This window comes from Ambystoma mexicanum, chromosome 5q (assembly GCF_040938575.1).
Source record: "Ambystoma mexicanum isolate Mex_15411 chromosome 5q, UKY_AmexF1_1, whole genome shotgun sequence".
Classification (NCBI taxonomy): domain Eukaryota; kingdom Metazoa; phylum Chordata; class Amphibia; order Caudata; family Ambystomatidae; genus Ambystoma; species Ambystoma mexicanum.
Window position 1 is genome coordinate 1,094,037,072 of NC_090933.1, and position 19,083 is coordinate 1,094,056,154.

At 45.5% G+C, this 19,083-nt stretch overlaps 2 protein-coding genes across 9 annotated transcripts in view; one reads left to right on the forward strand and one right to left on the reverse strand.

The window, feature by feature from the left end:
- WASHC5 (WASH complex subunit 5) overlaps positions 1 to 13,025 on the reverse strand; it is a 1,117,936-nt gene extending 1,104,911 nt beyond the window's left edge. For 4 of the 5 annotated variants that reach the window (XM_069621617.1, XM_069621614.1, XM_069621616.1 and 1 more), the window contains exons 1-2: positions 12,888 to 13,025; positions 11,464 to 11,536 (exon numbers count right to left, since the gene is read on the reverse strand). The gene's annotated coding sequence lies outside the window, so the exon portion shown is untranslated. The remainder of the gene's footprint in view (positions 1 to 11,463; positions 11,537 to 12,887) is intronic. The other variant, XM_069621613.1, reaches the window with a different exon arrangement.
- A 64-nt stretch (positions 13,026 to 13,089) lies between these two features.
- Positions 13,090 to 19,083, forward strand: part of NSMCE2 (NSE2 (MMS21) homolog, SMC5-SMC6 complex SUMO ligase) — a 933,269-nt gene continuing 927,275 nt past the window's right edge. For 2 of the 4 annotated variants that reach the window (XM_069621620.1, XM_069621621.1), the window contains exon 1: positions 13,090 to 13,217. Coding sequence is in view for 2 of the 4 variants with exons in the window: in XM_069621619.1 (XP_069477720.1) it covers positions 13,226 to 13,241 (16 nt within the window). In the remaining 2 variants the exon portion in view is untranslated. Of the gene's footprint in view, positions 13,242 to 19,083 lie in introns of all 4 variants that reach the window. The other 2 variants (XM_069621619.1, XM_069621618.1) reach the window with 2 other exon arrangements.

Consider the following 19,083-nt stretch of genomic DNA (forward strand, 5'->3'; position numbering starts at 1 on the left):
TAAGATGTGCCTACAACTAAGACCATCTTTGTATCAAATCAGGTTTAAGCGCAACTTGGGACTTATATTTGTTTCTCAGTTTGCTCATAGTCCTGGCCAGTCCCAAGACATTGTCCCAGCTAGCAGCTTACCTGTTGTAACAACATTCTTAAAAATTGGATAGTGCCAGTGCTGTTTAAAGACTGGATTTCTTTTTTTGCTCAAGTTAAGACTTCAAATGTGACTTTCAATACAACAGACTTTTTGCTTGAGCTGACTCCCTTTAAGCGCAATCCATCCGTCCTCTAGGTTTCATTTTTACTTATTCTTGCACTCCTTGGCGCTTTCCCTCCCTCCCCGTCCAGGTACCCACAAACTCAGTCTAGCTGCAGACATACTCTGACTTGGACTATGGTCCCCGTGGGCGTACAACCCATAGCGCTTTGAAATCATACCAATGGTAAAAGGCGCTCTACAAATGCCAAATCACATAAGAAAAATCACGTAGGCCACCTATTAAGAGTTACTCTAGAGAGATGCTATAAAGAGTGGTGGGCATTGTGCAGCACTCATCTGTATGTGTGAAAAAAGAGAATGCCTCTGCGTAGGGACATAAGATGTACCCTCCTCCCCCAGACATCAATTGACCTGACAAAAAAAAAAAACAGATTGCTTATCTGCGAACTGGAAAGACACTACTGCTTTGAAATTGTTTTATTCACGTATTTCTCTTCCACTTTCATCAAGACCCTCTATCAGCCATTTACAATTAACTTCACCAGGAATTACCAATGGCTCAAATTCCCCTTCCTTCTAATACACAGAATTGTCGGAATCAAAGAAAAGCACATAAGAGTGCCATGATTTGAATTATTACCTAAAAGAAATTAAAAAGAAAAAACACTCCAAGTATTTTTGTAACTGGTCTGTACCCAAAACCATTAATTTATAGTGGGCTTGCTATGAACATGTTCCAGTCTGAAGTGTCCCCATTTGTGAGCGAAGCATTGCATGGTCAACAGAAACCACCCCACCATAAGCATTGCGACTGTGCCATAAATTATGCACTACAGCTGAAATTGTGCAGTGCTCACGAGCAGTTGAAAAATCCTGCAAAAAAGTAAACCAATCCATGGGTAAATTTTGCAGAGGCATGGTTCTCGCATGTGTCACGGCCTGATACACGTAGATAAGCCAAATTAAAGAGGGTCGGGTGCACCTATCTGAGGAAGGCATGGACCTATTAGTGTGAACAATGTGGGGTCATTGGAGCATCAACAGCGTTAAAGTCATTGTGTGGAACCAGAAAGGGGAAAGGAAGGAATCACCCCACCCACAAAAAAGGGGGCCTATGTAGGCTGAACCTTAAGGCACTGGTCTTCAAACTGGGGAGCCTGAAGGATGCTGGGAGGGGGCAGGGTGATGGAGCGCGAAGCTCTTCGATTATGGCAACAATTTTTTTTATACAAAATGTAAGCATTTGTGGCTTGTGGGGGCGGGGGGGTTGTGGGGGGTCCCGGAAACTATATTTTTACTCAATACCGCCGCCTTAAGGGAATTAAGTGGCCTTACACTTTCAAATAGCAAAGCAATTACCAGCCCTTGTTTCACGCACAGGTAATAAAATTCCCGCTACCGCACCAGTCCTCTGTTGCTGCTGAAACAAATCCAGAAAAGCAAGAAAATAGCTCCAAGCGCCCCAACATTGAACTGGTCTCATCATTAGAGACAAATAAATAAACTATACCTTAATGGCTCCCAACCCTCATCATAAAAAGCATTCACTACAGATCATCATAAACAATGATCAAAAAAGATCTTTTCAAATTAATGACATAGTGATCACAACTAGCCCTGGCAATCCTTGGCAAACCCCTGCTCAAGACTCTGCCGAACATGCTCAACATCACAATAGGGCTATGGAACAGGGCATGGAGACTCCAGGAGACGGAAGATCCATACTCGGCACAAATCCCCTTAGCGGGCCTCCTGGGTGAGGGACACAAACACACTAGCAGCATACCGAGCGCACTGGGAAGCCAAAGGTGTAGCACAAATTGGAGACCCGACGAGCGGGGAAAGGTGGGCAGACTTCCAAGAAATGGTGGATGACCAAGAGATACATGAAGGCCAATTCATCCTATACAACGGCATGATAAGAAACAAAGAAAATATGGCCAGAGTGGACAAACCAGGAGGAGGAGATGACAACGTTAGACGCATGGTATGACATATCGGAGGGAACCCACACAACCTCCAGGCTATACGAACAATTGTTAAACACAGACAACCCGCAGGAGTCGCACACAAGGCAGCGCTGGGAGGAGGAACTTCAGAGGCCTTTCAGCGACCATGAATGGACCAGGGCACTAAGATACCCCAAAAAAGTGACAAGGAACGCAAGGTTCAGGCAGGCACAGTTATACACAACCCATAGAGCATATCTCACACCCAAGAGGATGAACAAGATGCAGATGGGAAACCAAAACAGGTGCACCCGCTGCATGGCAGACGAAGCCGACATGGTACACATGTTCTGGACCAGCCCAGTGATACAGGCCTTCTGGGACAATCAGAACCAAAATAGCACAGAGTGGACTCCAAATACAAGCAGAGCATCTGGAAAAGTACTTCCAAGAGGAAGCAGAATTGAGTCGTACCTAGCGAAAATGAAGGACCTAATATGTATTACTGGCCAAAAGAAGAATAGTAATGACATGGAAGTCAAGGGAGGGTCCGAACATAGAAGCATGGTGGTCAGACCTCCAGAAGTGGGCACTGGCAGAGACTGCGGTGTGGAGAAGAGCAATGAAAAGAGGGGAAGGCGAAACAGTGCAAAAACTAACCGCATGGAACTCCCCTCATGGAACTCCCTGAGGCAGGACCTATTCGACGGCAGGGAGGAGGAAGACAGCAAAAGACCCCATAAGAACAGAAGATCAATGAGTGAAACAGGAAGGCCCTATAGAAAGCCCCAGGACGAAACGCATCTTCTACCGGGAGACGAACAAAGGTTGAGACACAGAGCTTTCCCCATACAATACCTGGCATCCAGTGGGTCCAAAAAACGGGGTGTAGGCATCCTATTAGCAAAAGGTATCAAGTTTGAGAAAAGATTCCTTAAAAAGGACCCAGAAGGCAGCTACCTAATGCTGGGGGGGGGGGGCGGGGGGGCGGGGAGTACTGATGGGTCAATTGGTTACCTTGATCTCCACATATGCTCCCAATACGAAACAAGACCACTTTTTGTTGAGTCTAATGCCTAAAATTGCACAGTGGGGAATTGGGAAAATCCTAATTGGAGGCGACTAATGGGGTAATGGACGCAAAACTGGATAAAACTCTCCCCGCTACTCCCAATGATCACATATTTAGACAGGCCCTAGCCAGGTTTCTGAGGGATCTACACCTCTTAGAGACCTGGAGATTTTTCAAACCACAAGACAGGGAGTATACTCACTATTCAGCAGTGCACAAGGGCTACTCCCGAATGGACATGATTCTTGTCTCTGAAACAGTGATCCCGCAGGTCACAGGCTTGGAAATAGGAGTGCGGTGCCCGACAGACCACACCCCGGTACTACTTAAATTAGAGCCTGATAACATGCAACAACAATCTTACAAACCCTGGCGATTAAATGAAGTTGTATTGAAAGACCTAACAGTCCGAGGCAGTATAGAGCAAACCCTACTGAATTATTTCCGAGAAAATGCTACGCAGGGAATGGACTGGCTGACCATATGGGATGCCAGCAAAGCGGTAGTAAGGGTGGGTGAGGGGGGAATTCATTGCCCAAACATCAAATTATATTAAGAGTCGGGAAAAGGGTGAGAAGTAATATGGAAGCCAACATACATAAGGCCGAAGTGGAATATAAGGACAAAGGCTCACAGAAGGCATGGCGGGAATTAAAGAAGGCCAGGGCAACTCTAGAAACACATTTGTCGGATGATGCGGCACGTTTGTTGCTGCAGACTAAGCAATTTTACTATATTCATGGAGATAAAGCCAATCGACTCCTCACTGCCAAGTTGCGACACCAGAAACTCCGGAACCGTACAACTCAACTCCGGGATAGGAACGGGGAGGTAGTGAGGGGGGAGAAAGAAGTAGAGAGGGTAATGTTTGAGATCTACGCCAATAACTCAAAACGAGATAACTTAGAGGAAGAAGCACAAGCTGCATTTCTTAATCAGGTGGAATTACCACAAATCAGTGAGGTAGTTAAACAGCAGTTGGAAGGCCTTATAACAGAGGAGGAAGTCGGGGAGGCGATAGGTACATTGAAGGGATATAAAACCCCGGGTCCAGATGGATTAAGCAACGCATATTATAAAACCTTTAGAAATATCTTGATAGGCCCCCTAACGCACTTATTTAATTCCATTAGAGACAAGGGGTACACTTCCAGAGACATGTGTACAGCAACCACAATACTACTACTGAAACCGGACAGAGACCCGGCGGATTGCGCAAGCTATCGCCCGATCTCGTTATTAAATGGGGACGCGAAGATCTACTCCTTAATTCTAGCCCGACGACTGGCAATGGTACTCCCGGGGATAATGACACTGATCAGGCGGGTTTTGTGAAAAGGCGACATACATACGATAATATTCGGAGAGCCATCAATACAATCGAATGGGGGCGCAGGTCGGGCCAGGAATTCTCAGTAGCAGCTCTGGATGCTTCCAGAGCCTTCGACAGTTTAGACTGGGGTTTCATGAGACTAGTTCTTGGAAAGTTTGGTTGCGGACCAATGTTTATCCGCATGATAATGGCCAACTTTGCGAACCCGTCTACGAGATTGATACTCGAAACTGACCGAGAACATCCCCATTCAAAAAGGCACAAGACAGGGGTGCCCTCTGTCGCCCATGATCTTTGCCATGGCTATGGAGCCATTTGCATGGAAGGTTCGGGGTCATCTTGAGATCCGGGGGTGGAAGTGGGGGTTGCTGGACAACAAAAGGTAGCTCTATACGCGGACGATATCCTTATGTTCTTGAGAGACACTGGACATTCCTTACCAGCAGCCCTACATTTGTTGGAGGAGTTTGCAAAGGCCTCAGGATTTAATATTAACTATCCCAAGTCTAAAGTTCTTAACGTCACAGAAAAGTTAGACCGGATCCCAATATGGGAAAACCAATACCCCCTGAAATGGGAGCATTAAGCAGTTAAATACCTGGGGATACAGTTGACTCCCAGTTACAGTAAACTTTACGGCGCCAACGTCCCTGACCTCTTTAAAACATTAACCAATGATCTAAAACATTGGCAACTGCAGGAACTATCCTGGATTGTGCGGATTACCGCGGTCAAAATGACTCTTCTTCCTAAATTCTTATACGTAATAGGCGCCCTCCCAGTCTGAATTCCGGGCCCAGCTATTCAAGCTCTACAGAAAGAGGTAATGAAATTCATCTGGGAGGGTGCGGGGGGGGGGGAACCGAGAATCCCCAAAAAAGTACTTTTCAGGCCACAGGTCCTGGGAGGATTAGGGGTACCAGACTTTCGTAGATACTTATGTGGCCCCAATGCTGCAATGGACAGCCGGGGAGGAGAGTAATCAGTGGGTCACATTGGAAAAAATTGCGACTAAGATACAACTTAAAAACCTGGGCTTTCTTGCCACACAAAACAGGGGAAAAGGTGGACAGCTATTAGAGTCAACCAAAACCACTCTCTGGTATTGGGATAAGATATTGCGACAATAAAAAGATCAAAGTGGGGGGTGGGCCACTCACACCAATCAGTTTTAATCCAGATTTCACCCCAGGCATACAGGCCAACTTCTGGATACACTGGGGGGGGGCAGAGAACACAATATGGTATTACATGACCTTTATATAGATGGGCTTCCCCTGACGTTCGAAGACTATAAGATTAGGTTTAACATTCCAGAAGGAGAGCGCTTCCACTATGCCCAGCTCAGGCACTGGGTCTCAAACCCAAAAGGTAAAAGAAAGGGCAACTAGAGATCCAACGGGGGTGGAAATTACAATGCAAGAAGGCCAGCCGGACAAAGGGATAACCAGATTATATCGCCTAATTGAAGGGACAGATCCCGAGGAAAACCTTACATACATGCAAAAGTGGGAGGCGGACTTGGGGAGATCAATCAGTGGGGACACCTGGAGTCGCACTTGGCAGAGAGCCGCCAAAAGTTCTAGATGCACCTCAATTAAAGAAACAGCATATAAATTATGTCTCCGCTGGTATATTACACCAGTTCGTATACACTCAATTAATCCAGAATACCCTGTGACTTGCTGGAGAAACTGCGGCATTCCAGGGGACCTTATTAACATGTAGTGGTCTTGTCCTTTATTTGAAACCTACTGGAAAGAGATTTTAAGTCATATTAAAGAAATAACTGGGGTGCAGCTTCCATTCGACCCACTGGTGATACTTCTGGGAGAGGTAGTGGAGGGATGTTATGCAAGCTCAGGACCCACGGCCACACTTATCACTCACATGTTGAATGCAGCCAGGATTACAGTTGCACACGCATGGAAAACCAAAGAGGGCCCTGTAGTAGCCATGTGGTGGCTAAGATTGTGGGGGGTGATGGCTATGAAGAAAGTGACGGCATTAGCCCTTGGCTCATACACGAAATATTCAAACACTTGGCTACCGCTGCATGAATTCATGAATGATAGGGAACAGATGTTCTTTAAACCTAGATTGCTCCGGGCAGTATCTATTATCTGAAAGCTATGAACATCACGTTGAAATGTGGTTCAACCAGTTGATTTCTTAAAGCGAGGACAGAATACTTTTGTCACCTATAAATTGGGATATGTGTTGGGGAAGGGGGCGTAGGGGGGATGGGGGGTTTAGTGGTTACTGAACAGGGGTTGTTAAAAGATGAGTAATGGTTTTGATGCATCCCAAGTAAGGGTAAAATGAGTTGATACGAAATAATGTATATTTGTTATCACTTTTGGTTATGGATGTACCTATTCCTACATTGCTCTGAAAACCTAAATAAAATTGATTAAAAAAATAAAATAAAATAAAAAAGAAAGCCCCAGGACGAGACAATTTATCCAACAGACTCTGCGATAGACCCAATGGAGGTGTTGGGCAGGAACGATAAGGTCACAGGAGAATCCCAGCACCGCGGATGTAGGACAGAATGCGGGAAATGTGCCAATTATGTTATGAGAGTTTGTATGTTACGTTGTTGCTGTTTTGTTGTCGTGGAAAATCAATAAAGAAATTAAAATAACTAGCCCTGGCAATCATTCAATAAATAAGTTAAGTTTACAGGCAAGCTATCTTCAATTAACTGCTGAGGTGCAATGTTTGGAAAAGGGGGCCTTAACCTATACAGAGAATGGGACATAAGTATAACTAGAACATGCTGTAATCTGAGTCCCTGAAACTAACATTTGGATTTATTAAATCATGTAGCGATTTCCCCAAAGTGTTGAACATAAACTAAACGTAGATGGGGGATGTTAGGCAGAATTATGTGCAGTACCCCTTGGGAACACTACACACAATTAAGACTACAAGTACAAGTACAATTTCACCTTTGGTACAAACCCGTGCTACACAGTAAAGTGGTAGCGATGGCTGAGCAGCCAGACTTATCTCAAGAGTAAAGTGAGCAGTAGAACAAGTTACACAAAGGACCAACAATTACAGCGATTCAAACAAACACTTACTCAAGGTTTCTTGGTAAAAGAATATACATTTGTTTACACAGGCAGTTTGAAAATTTTACATTAGCAAGAGCAGCTCAATATCACACACTAATAAACCACAATTACACAACTGGTAAGTAAATGAACAAGTTCAGAACTCCTGAACCGTGAGCAAAATGGCACTTCGGATACTTAAGGGGTAAAAAGACAACGTTATAAGACTAGACAGCACAAATACTTGCATAGGCAGGGCAAAGGGTTTCAGTAAACTACAACCAGCAATTCAGTTCATAGGCCTGGCCCAAAGTCAATGGTTGAGAGTCTTTGTATAGGATAGCACAGTTCTGGTACTAAACGGTTAAGTTTTTGCCACGCAGTTCAGAAGAATTTGGCTAGGCGAAAAGTTAGACAAATGTTTAGGGGAGGACAAGCCTTCGAAAATGAGGAAAGTTCCATGAACTTTCGCGATGGCCAAAAAGATTGCCGGACTGCATTTGCACAGTACCTTGTTAGTGAAGAAGAGCTGTAGCTAAGGCAGTTGTTCCTGGCAGTTCGAGAAGATCTTGCTGTTCCTGAGATTCAATTGTGGGGACAAGAGGGAAGAGGCCAAAAGCTGTAACTAGACATCGGTTTAAGGTGCGAGTGCCTTAAAGTCCACAAGCTTGTTTCCTTCCATCTGGCTATCCGGTTTTCAACAGCACTCTGATCAAAATTCGACCAGATGAGCACAGTGTCCAGGTGGCTTGCAAGTTGGTTGTTCCCACCAAACTCAAGGGAAGAAGTTAACCTTGAAGGGCTTCTCTGTCGATGGAGTTTCAGGCAATTCGGACCTGCAGCAGCGCTTCACCGGTCGTCCAGGAGTTGCAGCAGTCTTCTTCCTTCAACTCGTCTTCAGTTCTTTCGTTCCAGTGGTCGACTCTGCTTTCCAAGTCCCAGAGACCTGCTTTTAAACAGTTTTCCCCACATTCATTCCAGCCTGGCTGTCACACACAGCAGGGTGGCTGTCCTTGCCGGACAGCCAGCTGGCCAATCATGCCAGAGTGCATTCAGGTCTCCTAGGAGACTAAGCACAGGGAGTTTCGGGCACCCCCTTCACATCCTGTCCACACCAGACACTCAGGCGCCAGAGGAGGGCTTCAGCACTGAAGCCCGCCAAAGGCCAATGAACAAAGGGACCAAACATGGCTTGGTGAGCAGAGACAAACACAAGAAGGACCTTTCCTAAAAGAAATGGCAAAAAAAAAAAAAAAGTCGACCAGGGTCTGTTTTTACAGATAGGTCTTGGCCACCATATTGAAAAACATGGCTGACCCGATTTTTAACTACCATTGTTCGCGGTCGGGAAAAATCATGGTAGATTGATCTAAATCCCTGCCACCAGCCATTTAAAGTAGGAAAGGGTAACATTTGTCTGTTACATGAGTGTTTTGACTCGGGGGAAGTTAGGCAACCCCTCCAGCACTATAGTGTGTGCTGGGTCAGTAAATTTAAAGAGACTAGTAAAGTCAATTTAACTTTACATATTCTGGGAGACAGTCAGTCCCAGAGAAGGATATTTAAACCTTGTGAAGTCTAAAAGACATCCATGTGCCACTGCACTGAAGGTGCCGTGTGACACATAAAAAGATGATACATATGGAGTTGTCTCAAAACTCTATAACCAAAGAACACAAAAGTAAAACACATTGAAAATTAAAAGTTCAAAGCCCCAAAATATAGCAAAAGAGCTGGAGGGCTCTAAGGTACAGGGAATTTAGCACTTGTGTGAAAAATCTCCCTAACAGGGGACAGCAAGAGTCATGGAGGGAATTAGAAAACTGTCCCCGGCGCCCAAAGGCTGGCCCACCTTCGCCGTACTGTGAACTGAAAAAGCAATGGAAAATAAACTGGGGTAACCAAGCTCTCCGTGTTCTTTAAAATAAACAGCGTGAAAGTAATACAATGGCCCTCATTACAACCCAGGCGTTAAGGGGTTAACGGCGCCGTAAAAGGTGGCGGCGCCGTTAAACCCTTAACGCCCGATTACGAGGTCCCTTTGCGGGTTGCAGACTTTAACGCCTGCTTTTTGCAGGCGTTAAAAACCAACCCGCAAAGGGACTTTGGGGCTAATTACGGTGCCGCAATTAGCGGCACCGTAAGTAGCGCCTTCCCCATTCCCACTGAGCGCTATGGGGCAAAAATGGGAATGGGGAAGGGCCATGGCGGCATGGGGAATTACCGCCCCGGCAACCTCGGAATGGGGCGGTAATTCCCCATTCCGCCATGGCGGAGTCGGTAAGTTTCCGGCATGGACCATGGCGCTATTAGCACCATGGTCCAAAGCCAGGGTCGTAATGAGGGCCAATAGCTCTGCCTCATGGGTATAGCATCAGTAACTTCCAGCAGTGAAAAAATAATATTCAAAAGTATTAAAATACAAAATTACAGTCTTTGAATGCCAGACCATTTGCTTTTTATGGGGGGTAGATTTACAGAACCTCTTAAGAGGTGCTTTGACCTTGAACCTTTGAGAACAGTGTACCCGTCCTGTACACTTTTCACATTACACAAATCTCAAAACTGATGCATATACTGCACACAATCATCCCCAGCTTGAACAAGGTGTAAAAGGGAAAGGGGGTGCGGTTGAGGCTCTCCTTTAATGCAAATCTCTTACAGTTGCGGGACAAATAATAGATGCCACTTAAGAGAGTGACTTAAAGCCATGATCAGGTTGCAAGCAATTGAGAGGGGGTGCTGCATCTGTCCACTGTTGGGTGGAGAAGCCTTTTTGTCTCCCTTCTTAGTAAGAGCTTGGATGGCCAATATCTGCAACTATTCTCTGTGCGCAAAACCTAATTTGAAGTTTTTGTAAAGTGATAGCAAATTAATTATGATTGTTCATCCTCGCCCTGTGCCACCAGAAGCAGGAAGACAGGAATCAAAGAACACATTCATCAGGGCATTTCAACCATCCCTGGCCTGAGACACACCCGACGGTGTGTGCAGTGCATGCCGTACCACACAGCGGCTCAAACAGTCTGCCACACACTTCAAAACTTGGCCACCCTTCATGCAAGTCAAACAAAACTGTGCCCTTGGTACCCTGCTTCAGAATTAAGCAATATTGAAGATGCTGCGAAAGTCACACACGCTTACCACATGCCACACAACAATCCTCAAATAAGGAAATGTCTGTGCACCGGCATGCAGCTGTCTGGGCAACTTATTGAAAATTACAAGCATAGAGCCAATGTGCCCTTTATATACGATAGACACGTTCTCACAGTGGCTACGTGACACTGAAATGTTCTTAAGCAGACGACCGAGTCAAATCTGGAGCAATGGCAGGCCCGTGTGACTCATACCCGCCTACATTTGAAAATCAAAAACTATGTGATTTATGACCCGCCCATAGCCACACACGACTCCACCCACATGTCCAAAAGGTCAACTCAGTTGTTGTAGCGGTCATTGGAAACATGTTTGCACTTTACAGTGGAACGCAATAAATGTGAATGTCCAAGAACATGCAATATCAATTAGTACTAACCTCCACCAGCCCTAGCCACAATAGAAAGTGGGGAAGGTTTATGAGAGTTGTAGTCCAAATCAACCGGAAAGCCAAAAGGTTGCAAAGTCCCTTCCCTAGGTTGAAAACCTTTGCAACCCATGGCCAAATAAAAACCAGCCAACCAATACACAATTGGGGGAGAATTAAATATACAGCTCTACGGTCCAGTTACAAGCCCCTTCCTGCACTAGGGAAGGGGCTTACAGCAGCATTGCAAAGGAACATATTTGTGGTTTTCATGAATGTCAGGCACCCATTTCCCTAGCACCTACCATATGATGTTCCGTGCCTCTACACGGCAGGAAAACCCTGGTCTGGGGCCGAGTTGATGCAACGATGCTGTGTCTGTTGAGTAAAGACACACAATTAAACACCAGAAAAGTATGTAAATATTGATTTTCCCATCCAGCAATCAAAGTAAGGTGGCAAGGAGAAACACGAGGGGATTCATTCTCGCCTACACTATCAACAAGGGAGAACCCAAGTGCATTCCCCAATCCGCATGTGCTGTGGTAAACAATGCGTTTGTAGCACTGCTATGTCAGCGGACAGCGCGTGGAATAACTTGGACATAAAGTCACTAAATGGGTTGAAGGAAAAGGATTATTGTGATGCAGTAAAGTACAATGTCCAACAATAACCCACGAAAAACACCCACTAATCTGAAGAACCACCATCAGGTAAGGACCAGTGCAAGCTGAGTCACACCTACAACCCAAACAGAAGACATCTGCCAGCGGAGGAAAATGGGCATGCAATGATCACACAAAAACAGTACACAAACAAAATATTGCATGTATTGAGCTGAACACAAACACACACTAACGAATGCATTGCTGCCGTTTTAACATAATGGCACAGTGGGTTAATGTGCCCACACAGCCGCTCGTCTTCCCAACAAGTGAGTTCAGTAAAAGGATTTCCAAATGAGAGATCCACTGGGTCCCACCCACAGCAGTAGAATGGGGACAAAGCAAAAGCATGCTGCCCACTTAAAAACGTTGGTGAGGAAACGGCCATGATTTAGCTCGCCATAAACTGTTCTTGCATTGAAGGGCGACAACTTCATTAAGATTGCTTACGTCTACGGTCCATGTCCCAGGAGCATCTTTTCTCCCCCGTCTTTATAATTATTGACTAAGACTCTGATTTAGACTAATCTGAAATTCCTAAGTAGGTGTGCGTTGTGGATCATCATTGCCTATATAATAAGATAGACACTCTACAGTATGGCTAGTTTTAAGGCGAAATACTTAATAGTTATCTTGCTGGCACGACTGTAGGCACCTGCATTTTCAATGTATACTAGCACAGGATACATGAACATGCAGGCATTTAGTCAGTGAGACAACACAGGGCAAAGAAGGAACTTGTCCTATACAAAATAACGGAAAAAATGCAAGTGGGGGGGGGGGGGGTGTTAAATGAAGAAAAACATATTGTGGTACAGTTCAATGCGCTGTCACAGCGCTGAGCGGTAAAGGCACCCTCTCCCTCACCTCACAAGGGCAGTAAAGTTAAAGACACCATGGCAAGTAAACGTAATGACATAACGCTGTTACTCCCATTTGAGGTGGAAAAAGTGCAAGTACGCTTACGCAAAAAATACATCCGACTTGCTGGCAGCCGGATTTGCAATAAAAATCTGCCCGGAAATTTCCTCAGTGTGCGGGCGAGGTATGGGGATACTACTTACCAGCCAAGAAGACCCGCTTTTGATGGAAGCAAAATCAAAATAGCATGATCAAAGCCATCGGCGCCACCAGCAGCTAAATATCGCTGCCTGTACTTGGCATGAGTATTCCTTGCCCCATGATTCTCCGCTAAGCACGAGACTTCCTAGTGACAAACGTTCATACGTCATGACGCTCTAAAGGCATTCCGGATGGTGTCGGCAAACTTTTAAACAAACACACAATGTTGTCGTGTCTCATACGGACTTTAAAGTTGTATTTCAAATGATAATAAAAGCAACATAAGGACTCCCTTTACCAAAAGCTTCTTTTCGGTTTCCAGGCAGCCTCACGTGAGTGCATGCGATCGAACTCTTGTAATTAATTTTATATGCATTTCATTTAGGGCCCATTAACTCACTTCATTCTCACCCATTTTAAGTGGTGTAAGTGGGTGGGAGCTGCTCCGGTACTTTTTTGAGTGTTACTGTTCCCATACTTTTATTTTAAAAAGAAACCGTTTGGTATGCTTTTGTTTTAAAATAAAAGTGCAGGAAGACTTTTAAATTTGCACTTCCGGAGTGCACTGAACATTCCTTTCAACCTTAAACATTTATTGTTATATTTGTAAGAGGAGCCCTTTTGCAACCTCTGAAAATGCACGTTGAAGGAAGAGGCTGAAGCTGTAATTCGTTGTATTCTATGCATCACATGTTGAAATTAAAAATGGTGACTTTCTAAACATATGGTTTTGAAATTACCCAGGGCAGCCTGTTGATATTGTAGATACAGTAGCTGCTCAGAAGGTTTACAGTAGAGTTCAGGCTCTGGCATGCTTGCGGAAGCAGTAACTGCTGTGCAGCTTCTACATAGACCAGTATGCAGTGATAAAATTGCCCCAAAAATGCTTTGGTTTGACCTGTTAAAGGTGTATCCCATTACACCATGTGGGGGTTGCGGGGGTGTCCCCAGCTCCCATTAAATGGTATAATGGGTCCAGGCGTTGCAGGTAGTCCCATGCATCCTTTACATGGATTGCGGCGGCAAAACCACAGCCTTTTTGCAGCGATATTTTGTGTTCACAGCCATTTTTGGCGCGATTTTAACTCATGGAACCCACAGACCGTGGTCTGGTGTAAGTTATATAATAACTGCCATGGCTAATGATTGCAGACGTGCTACTGTCTCCAGTTCCAGTTGCTATTCTGAAAGTAAACATTCCCCTGGGGCTAATGGCTGCAGATCCAATACTCTCTCTGGGTCTAATCACCCTTATGCGGATAATAACTTAAGGCAAAGTGTCTGTTCTAGGTCGAATGGCTGCAGACATAACATGGGCATTTGTCCATACTTATACCAACATACTTTCTCATTCCATTCGCCACCCTTGCTAAGCCATTCTGGAAAAAGGTGCAGCATGAGACATTCTTTTCTTTGTTGGCATAAAAGGCAGCAGCTTTATTTTCACAACATTGTTACAAACTACATGATTCTAAACACTGCAAACCAAACTCTGTGAAAATAGTTCTGAAGGTGCTGCAACCAGCCGACTGTTCCATGTCCAAACCATGCTTCCCCCTTTACCATCCAAGTCCACTGTAGGCCAAAGCTCCCCCTACCATTCTTGTCTGCACCCCACCTGCCCTTGCAGGTGTTCCTGTGCTGGGGGAGTGCCATTTTGTCGGGGGAAGCCAAGCCCTCATTGATACCTCCTGCATCATTAGGTCTCAAAGGGGCGCTGATCGCGAGAAGAGCGAAAACCCTTCCCGCTTTCCCACAGCTCGTTAGTAATCTGTATAGTGGCCCTGGTTGCAATAAACACTGCCTCGCCGTTCTGCAATAGCAATGGCAAAGCCTTGCACTTCCGCTGTCATTATGTAGGGTCACTGGGAGGAAAAAACTGCTGCCTCCTTTCTCGTGTCGTTGTCCGGCGTCCTCAGGCTGCTTTGAACAGGCAGACATTGCCCGTGGTTTGTAAGTCCCCTGGCATGCCCCTCACCTTTTGTTTGCTTTTTTCTGGGCTTTCTCGCCCTTTTGGCGGGCTTCCCGCCCCGCTTACTTTCCTAGGCTTGTCCCCCAGCCCCTCCCCCATACCCGAGGGGGAAGGCAGAGAGCGCTGCCCTGTTATTTGGGCACGTCCTCAAGTTGCCCTACATCGCCATCTCCATAACCTGGGCATTTGTCCATACTTATGCGAACATACTTGCTCATTCCATTCGCCACCCTTGCTACCCCATTCTGGAAAAAGGTGCAGCATGAGACATTCTTTTCTTTGTTGGTATAAAAGGTTGGAGATTTATTTTCACAACATTGCTAATAATTACATGATTCAAAACACTGCAAACCAAAATCTGTGAAAATAGTTCTGAAGGTGCGACGACCAGCCGACTAATTTATGTCCAAACCTTGCATCCCCTTTTGCCAACCAAGTGCACTGTAGGACAAAGCTCCCTCTACCATTCTTGTCTGAACCCCACCTGCCCTTGCAGGTGTTCCTGTGCTGTGGAAGTGCCGTTTTGTCGGGGGAAGCCGAGCCCTCATCGATACCTCCAGCGCCCTTGGCGCTTAGGCCTCAAAGGGGCGCTGATCGTGAGTAGAGCGAAAACCCTTCCCGCTTTCCCACGGCTCGTTAGTAATCTGTATAGTGCCACCCGTCGCAAAAAACACTGCCACGCCAAAGGTGGATCCACGCCCACCGGGGTTCCCGCTTTCATATCTTATAACTCCAGCAGTTTAGAGCACAAATTCCAAAAGAACAGATCCATGCCTGCTGGTGACAAATGCACGCTGCCCTTCTCATAGAACTCTGGTGATTTTATGTTGATCAGACCATGTCTGACCTGCATGAAACCTCTGCCCCTGCAGAACTTGGCCATTGCCCCATTTAACTTCCTCCTTGATTTCTCCACTGCCAAATCTTTTTGTGCTCCTTGTAATCCCTATTAAAGGGGCCTGGTGTATAAGGTGTAATCTAATATCTAGGATCAGCAATAATTGCACAGCCCTAGAAACTGTTGCATTTCTTTTAATGTACCTGGTTGTAGTGTGTTGTGTTTTGCTTTCGCTCTCTCTGATGTCATTCTTCTTCCTTCTGATATTATTTGGCCCCAATATATCACTTCTTTTTGACAATATTGCAGTTGTCTTGATCTACTTTGTACCCCTTCTCCGCTAATAGCGTCAGGAGAATCACTGAATCTTTCCTGCATTCATCTTGTGCTGCACACCAGGATGTCATCAACATATCTGTAATGTTGTACACCTTCGTAAAGCGCTCAGTTATGTATCTGTATTGGTGTATACTCCTGTAAATACTCCATTAATAATAATAATAATTTGAATGTATAAAGTGCTACAAACCCTCAGGCATGTGAGCGCTGCTTATTATTACCCACGGTGTGTGGTGCTCATTTACCAACCTCAGAAGGATGAAAGGCTGAGTTTGGCCCTGCCGGGATTCGAACCTGCATTGGCAGGCTCTGCACGGATGTCAAAGCAAGCACTCTACTTGCTGTGCTATCTGACCGGCCGTTGTTTCCCAAAGCTAGGTCCACGCTCAATAAATACCACAATAATAATAAGATATTGTATCACTTCACTCTGTATATTCCCTAAGTCTGTTTTTAGCTCTCTATTAAACACGCCGGGGGATTAACAGTACCCTTGAGGTAAACTGGTATGTTGGAGTTGTTGGCCGCGGTAAGTAAACAAGTCAAATATTGAGTCTGGGTGCAATGGTATTGAAAAGAAATCAATTTATAAGATCTATCACGGTAAAATACATTGCATCTGTGGGTATGTTGCATAACATTGTTGCTAGATTCTGAACTATTGGGAGTTCTGCTTCCACTATATTTATAGGGCGCAAATCGTGTATAAATCTCCAAGCCCCTCCTTTTGCCTTTTTTCACAGGGTACACATCCGTTTTGCATGAAGATTCTTATGGTGCAATAATGCTGGAATGGTCTCATATATGCCCTCATCCGCTTCTCTTGCCATTGGGTATTGTCTCACTTGGGTAATAAAGATCCTTGTTTCAATTTTAGCCCCAGGTGAGGATCAGGAAGCGCCTGCCTTTCCCTGGCCACCCGGGAGGAGTCTTTAGGCAGGGATTTAATGAGGGATTGCAGGATTCATCACATATTCTAGGCATCCATCCCAGTATTATCTGTTCTCCATAAAGGAATACATTGGGGTCTAGTGCGCTCCTCACAACACGTTGTAGCCACAAAATGCCTGTAACCCTGCCTTTGCTCGTGCATAGTGTATACCTGGAGTGGAACACACTATTCAATTCTCAGCAAATTAGATGGTCCTGTTTCATTTGCTCATGAGGTCCCTACCCAATATGTCCACTGGTGTGTTTTGTGAATATAATGTAGGTGATTATATTGCTTGTGTACCTACTGTATGGGTATGCCTTCTGTAAAAGGAAAGCCAGTGGTGTTTTGGTGCTGGTGACTGGCAGTTTGGAAAAAGCACCATGCGCTTTGTGAAAGCTGAGAAAGCTGTTGGCCCCTTTAACAGCGAAAGGAGGAGCCGCTGTGACCTGCTGTGGGCCGTCTTCAAACATCTTGAAAAGCACCCCGTTCTGCGTTAGCGGTGCGTAAGTGGTGTTTTCGGTGCTGGTGTGAGCTGTAGAGCTGAGGAGCCCTTTCGTCCCAGAATTATCAAACACGCTTTGTACTGCAGAGAGGAGCTGCCCGACTATAAAGAAATCAACAGGAGAGAAACTGCAGCAAGCTCGGGGAGAGCCGTCGGGTAGGCGGACTAGACTGCAGGTGAGAAAACTACTAAACTCTTACAATTCAATCTCCCACTACCATAGTAACTACGACCCTTAGACAATCGCGCCTCCCCTTCAGTGCGCGTGAGTTAGAAGCCACGTATGGGTGTCCAAAAATCCTAAAAACTCCAATGGATAATGAGGACCAAAGGAGGGAGAATGAGAGTGAGATCGAGAAGCCTGCACACACAACGCTAAACCCGAGAAGTTTGTTTAATTATACACAGCAACCATCAACGAACATGGACTCGATAAAACCAGGGGGCGGGGTCAGTGATAATATTATCAGCACTGTGGAGAGCTCACCTTCTGAACTCCGGAGCAGGAGTCACTTTTGGGCGAGGAAGGAACAAAGGAAATGCCCAGGGACCAAACTCTAACTTCGCCGTCTGGGAGTAATACCTCCTCGATCGACTCGACTCAACCCGCCAAACTGGAAGAGTATAAGCCTATAGAAATGGACGGAAAGCTCACAGAGATGTAATTAGGGGATAAATGAAGCAAAAACCTCACCCTCCCACCCCCAGTGGCACCGGAGCTATCTGGTCCGGAGCAATCGATTCAAGTTATACATGAAGAAGGGGCCTTTGGGGAGAAAGACGGCGATACTACTGAAATGGATGAAAACGGCACAGAGAGGGAATTGTGGGAGAAATGAAGTGAAGACCTCATCCCCCACACACCCTGCGGCGAAGGAGTTATCTGGTCAGGAGCAATTGATTCAAGCTACACATGAAGGAGGGGCCGTTGGGGAGAAAGACAGCGATCCCCACGTCTCTGGAAACAAAGTAGATACGCCAAGTAATGAGATTACTACAGCGCCATTGAATATTCCGCAAAAGCAGCCAAGACAAGCAACAATAGCAAATGATCTAACCCCAATGGACACTGTGTCTACCAATCAGGAAAGATCAAAGGAATGGAGAAAATCAAAAACCGAAGACGTGATCTCCAAAAGTAAACTGTAAATGGGAAAGCTATAAACCCCTATAAAGAAAAGGAGACACTTAATATTAGTAACCCAGATAGCTTAACCTGGGAGGAGCTAGGTGATTTGGAGGTCTTCGAGGCCATAGCACAATCGACCAGAAGAGGGGAGCCGTGGGATGCTAGCCCACCACTACAAAATTTTGATAAAAATGAAGGTTCCTGGGGGGATCCAGAAAAGGAGAGAATAGAAGCCCCCAGAGGAACACGAGTTGCCCCCAAATCGGAGGAGGGCCCGACCCCCCGATATATAAGTAATGGTCTACTCATCAGTAACTTAAGTAACACGGTGCTGGCAGAAAAACTGATGCAAGATATCTCAGCCCTCACTGGGAGAATAGTGCGGGAGAAACGGAATAGTTTGTCCTTTATTAAAGAACAAATTACCGCACTGAACATGGAACACATCCCAGTGCCACATGCGTGGGATGAAATGACAAAAGAC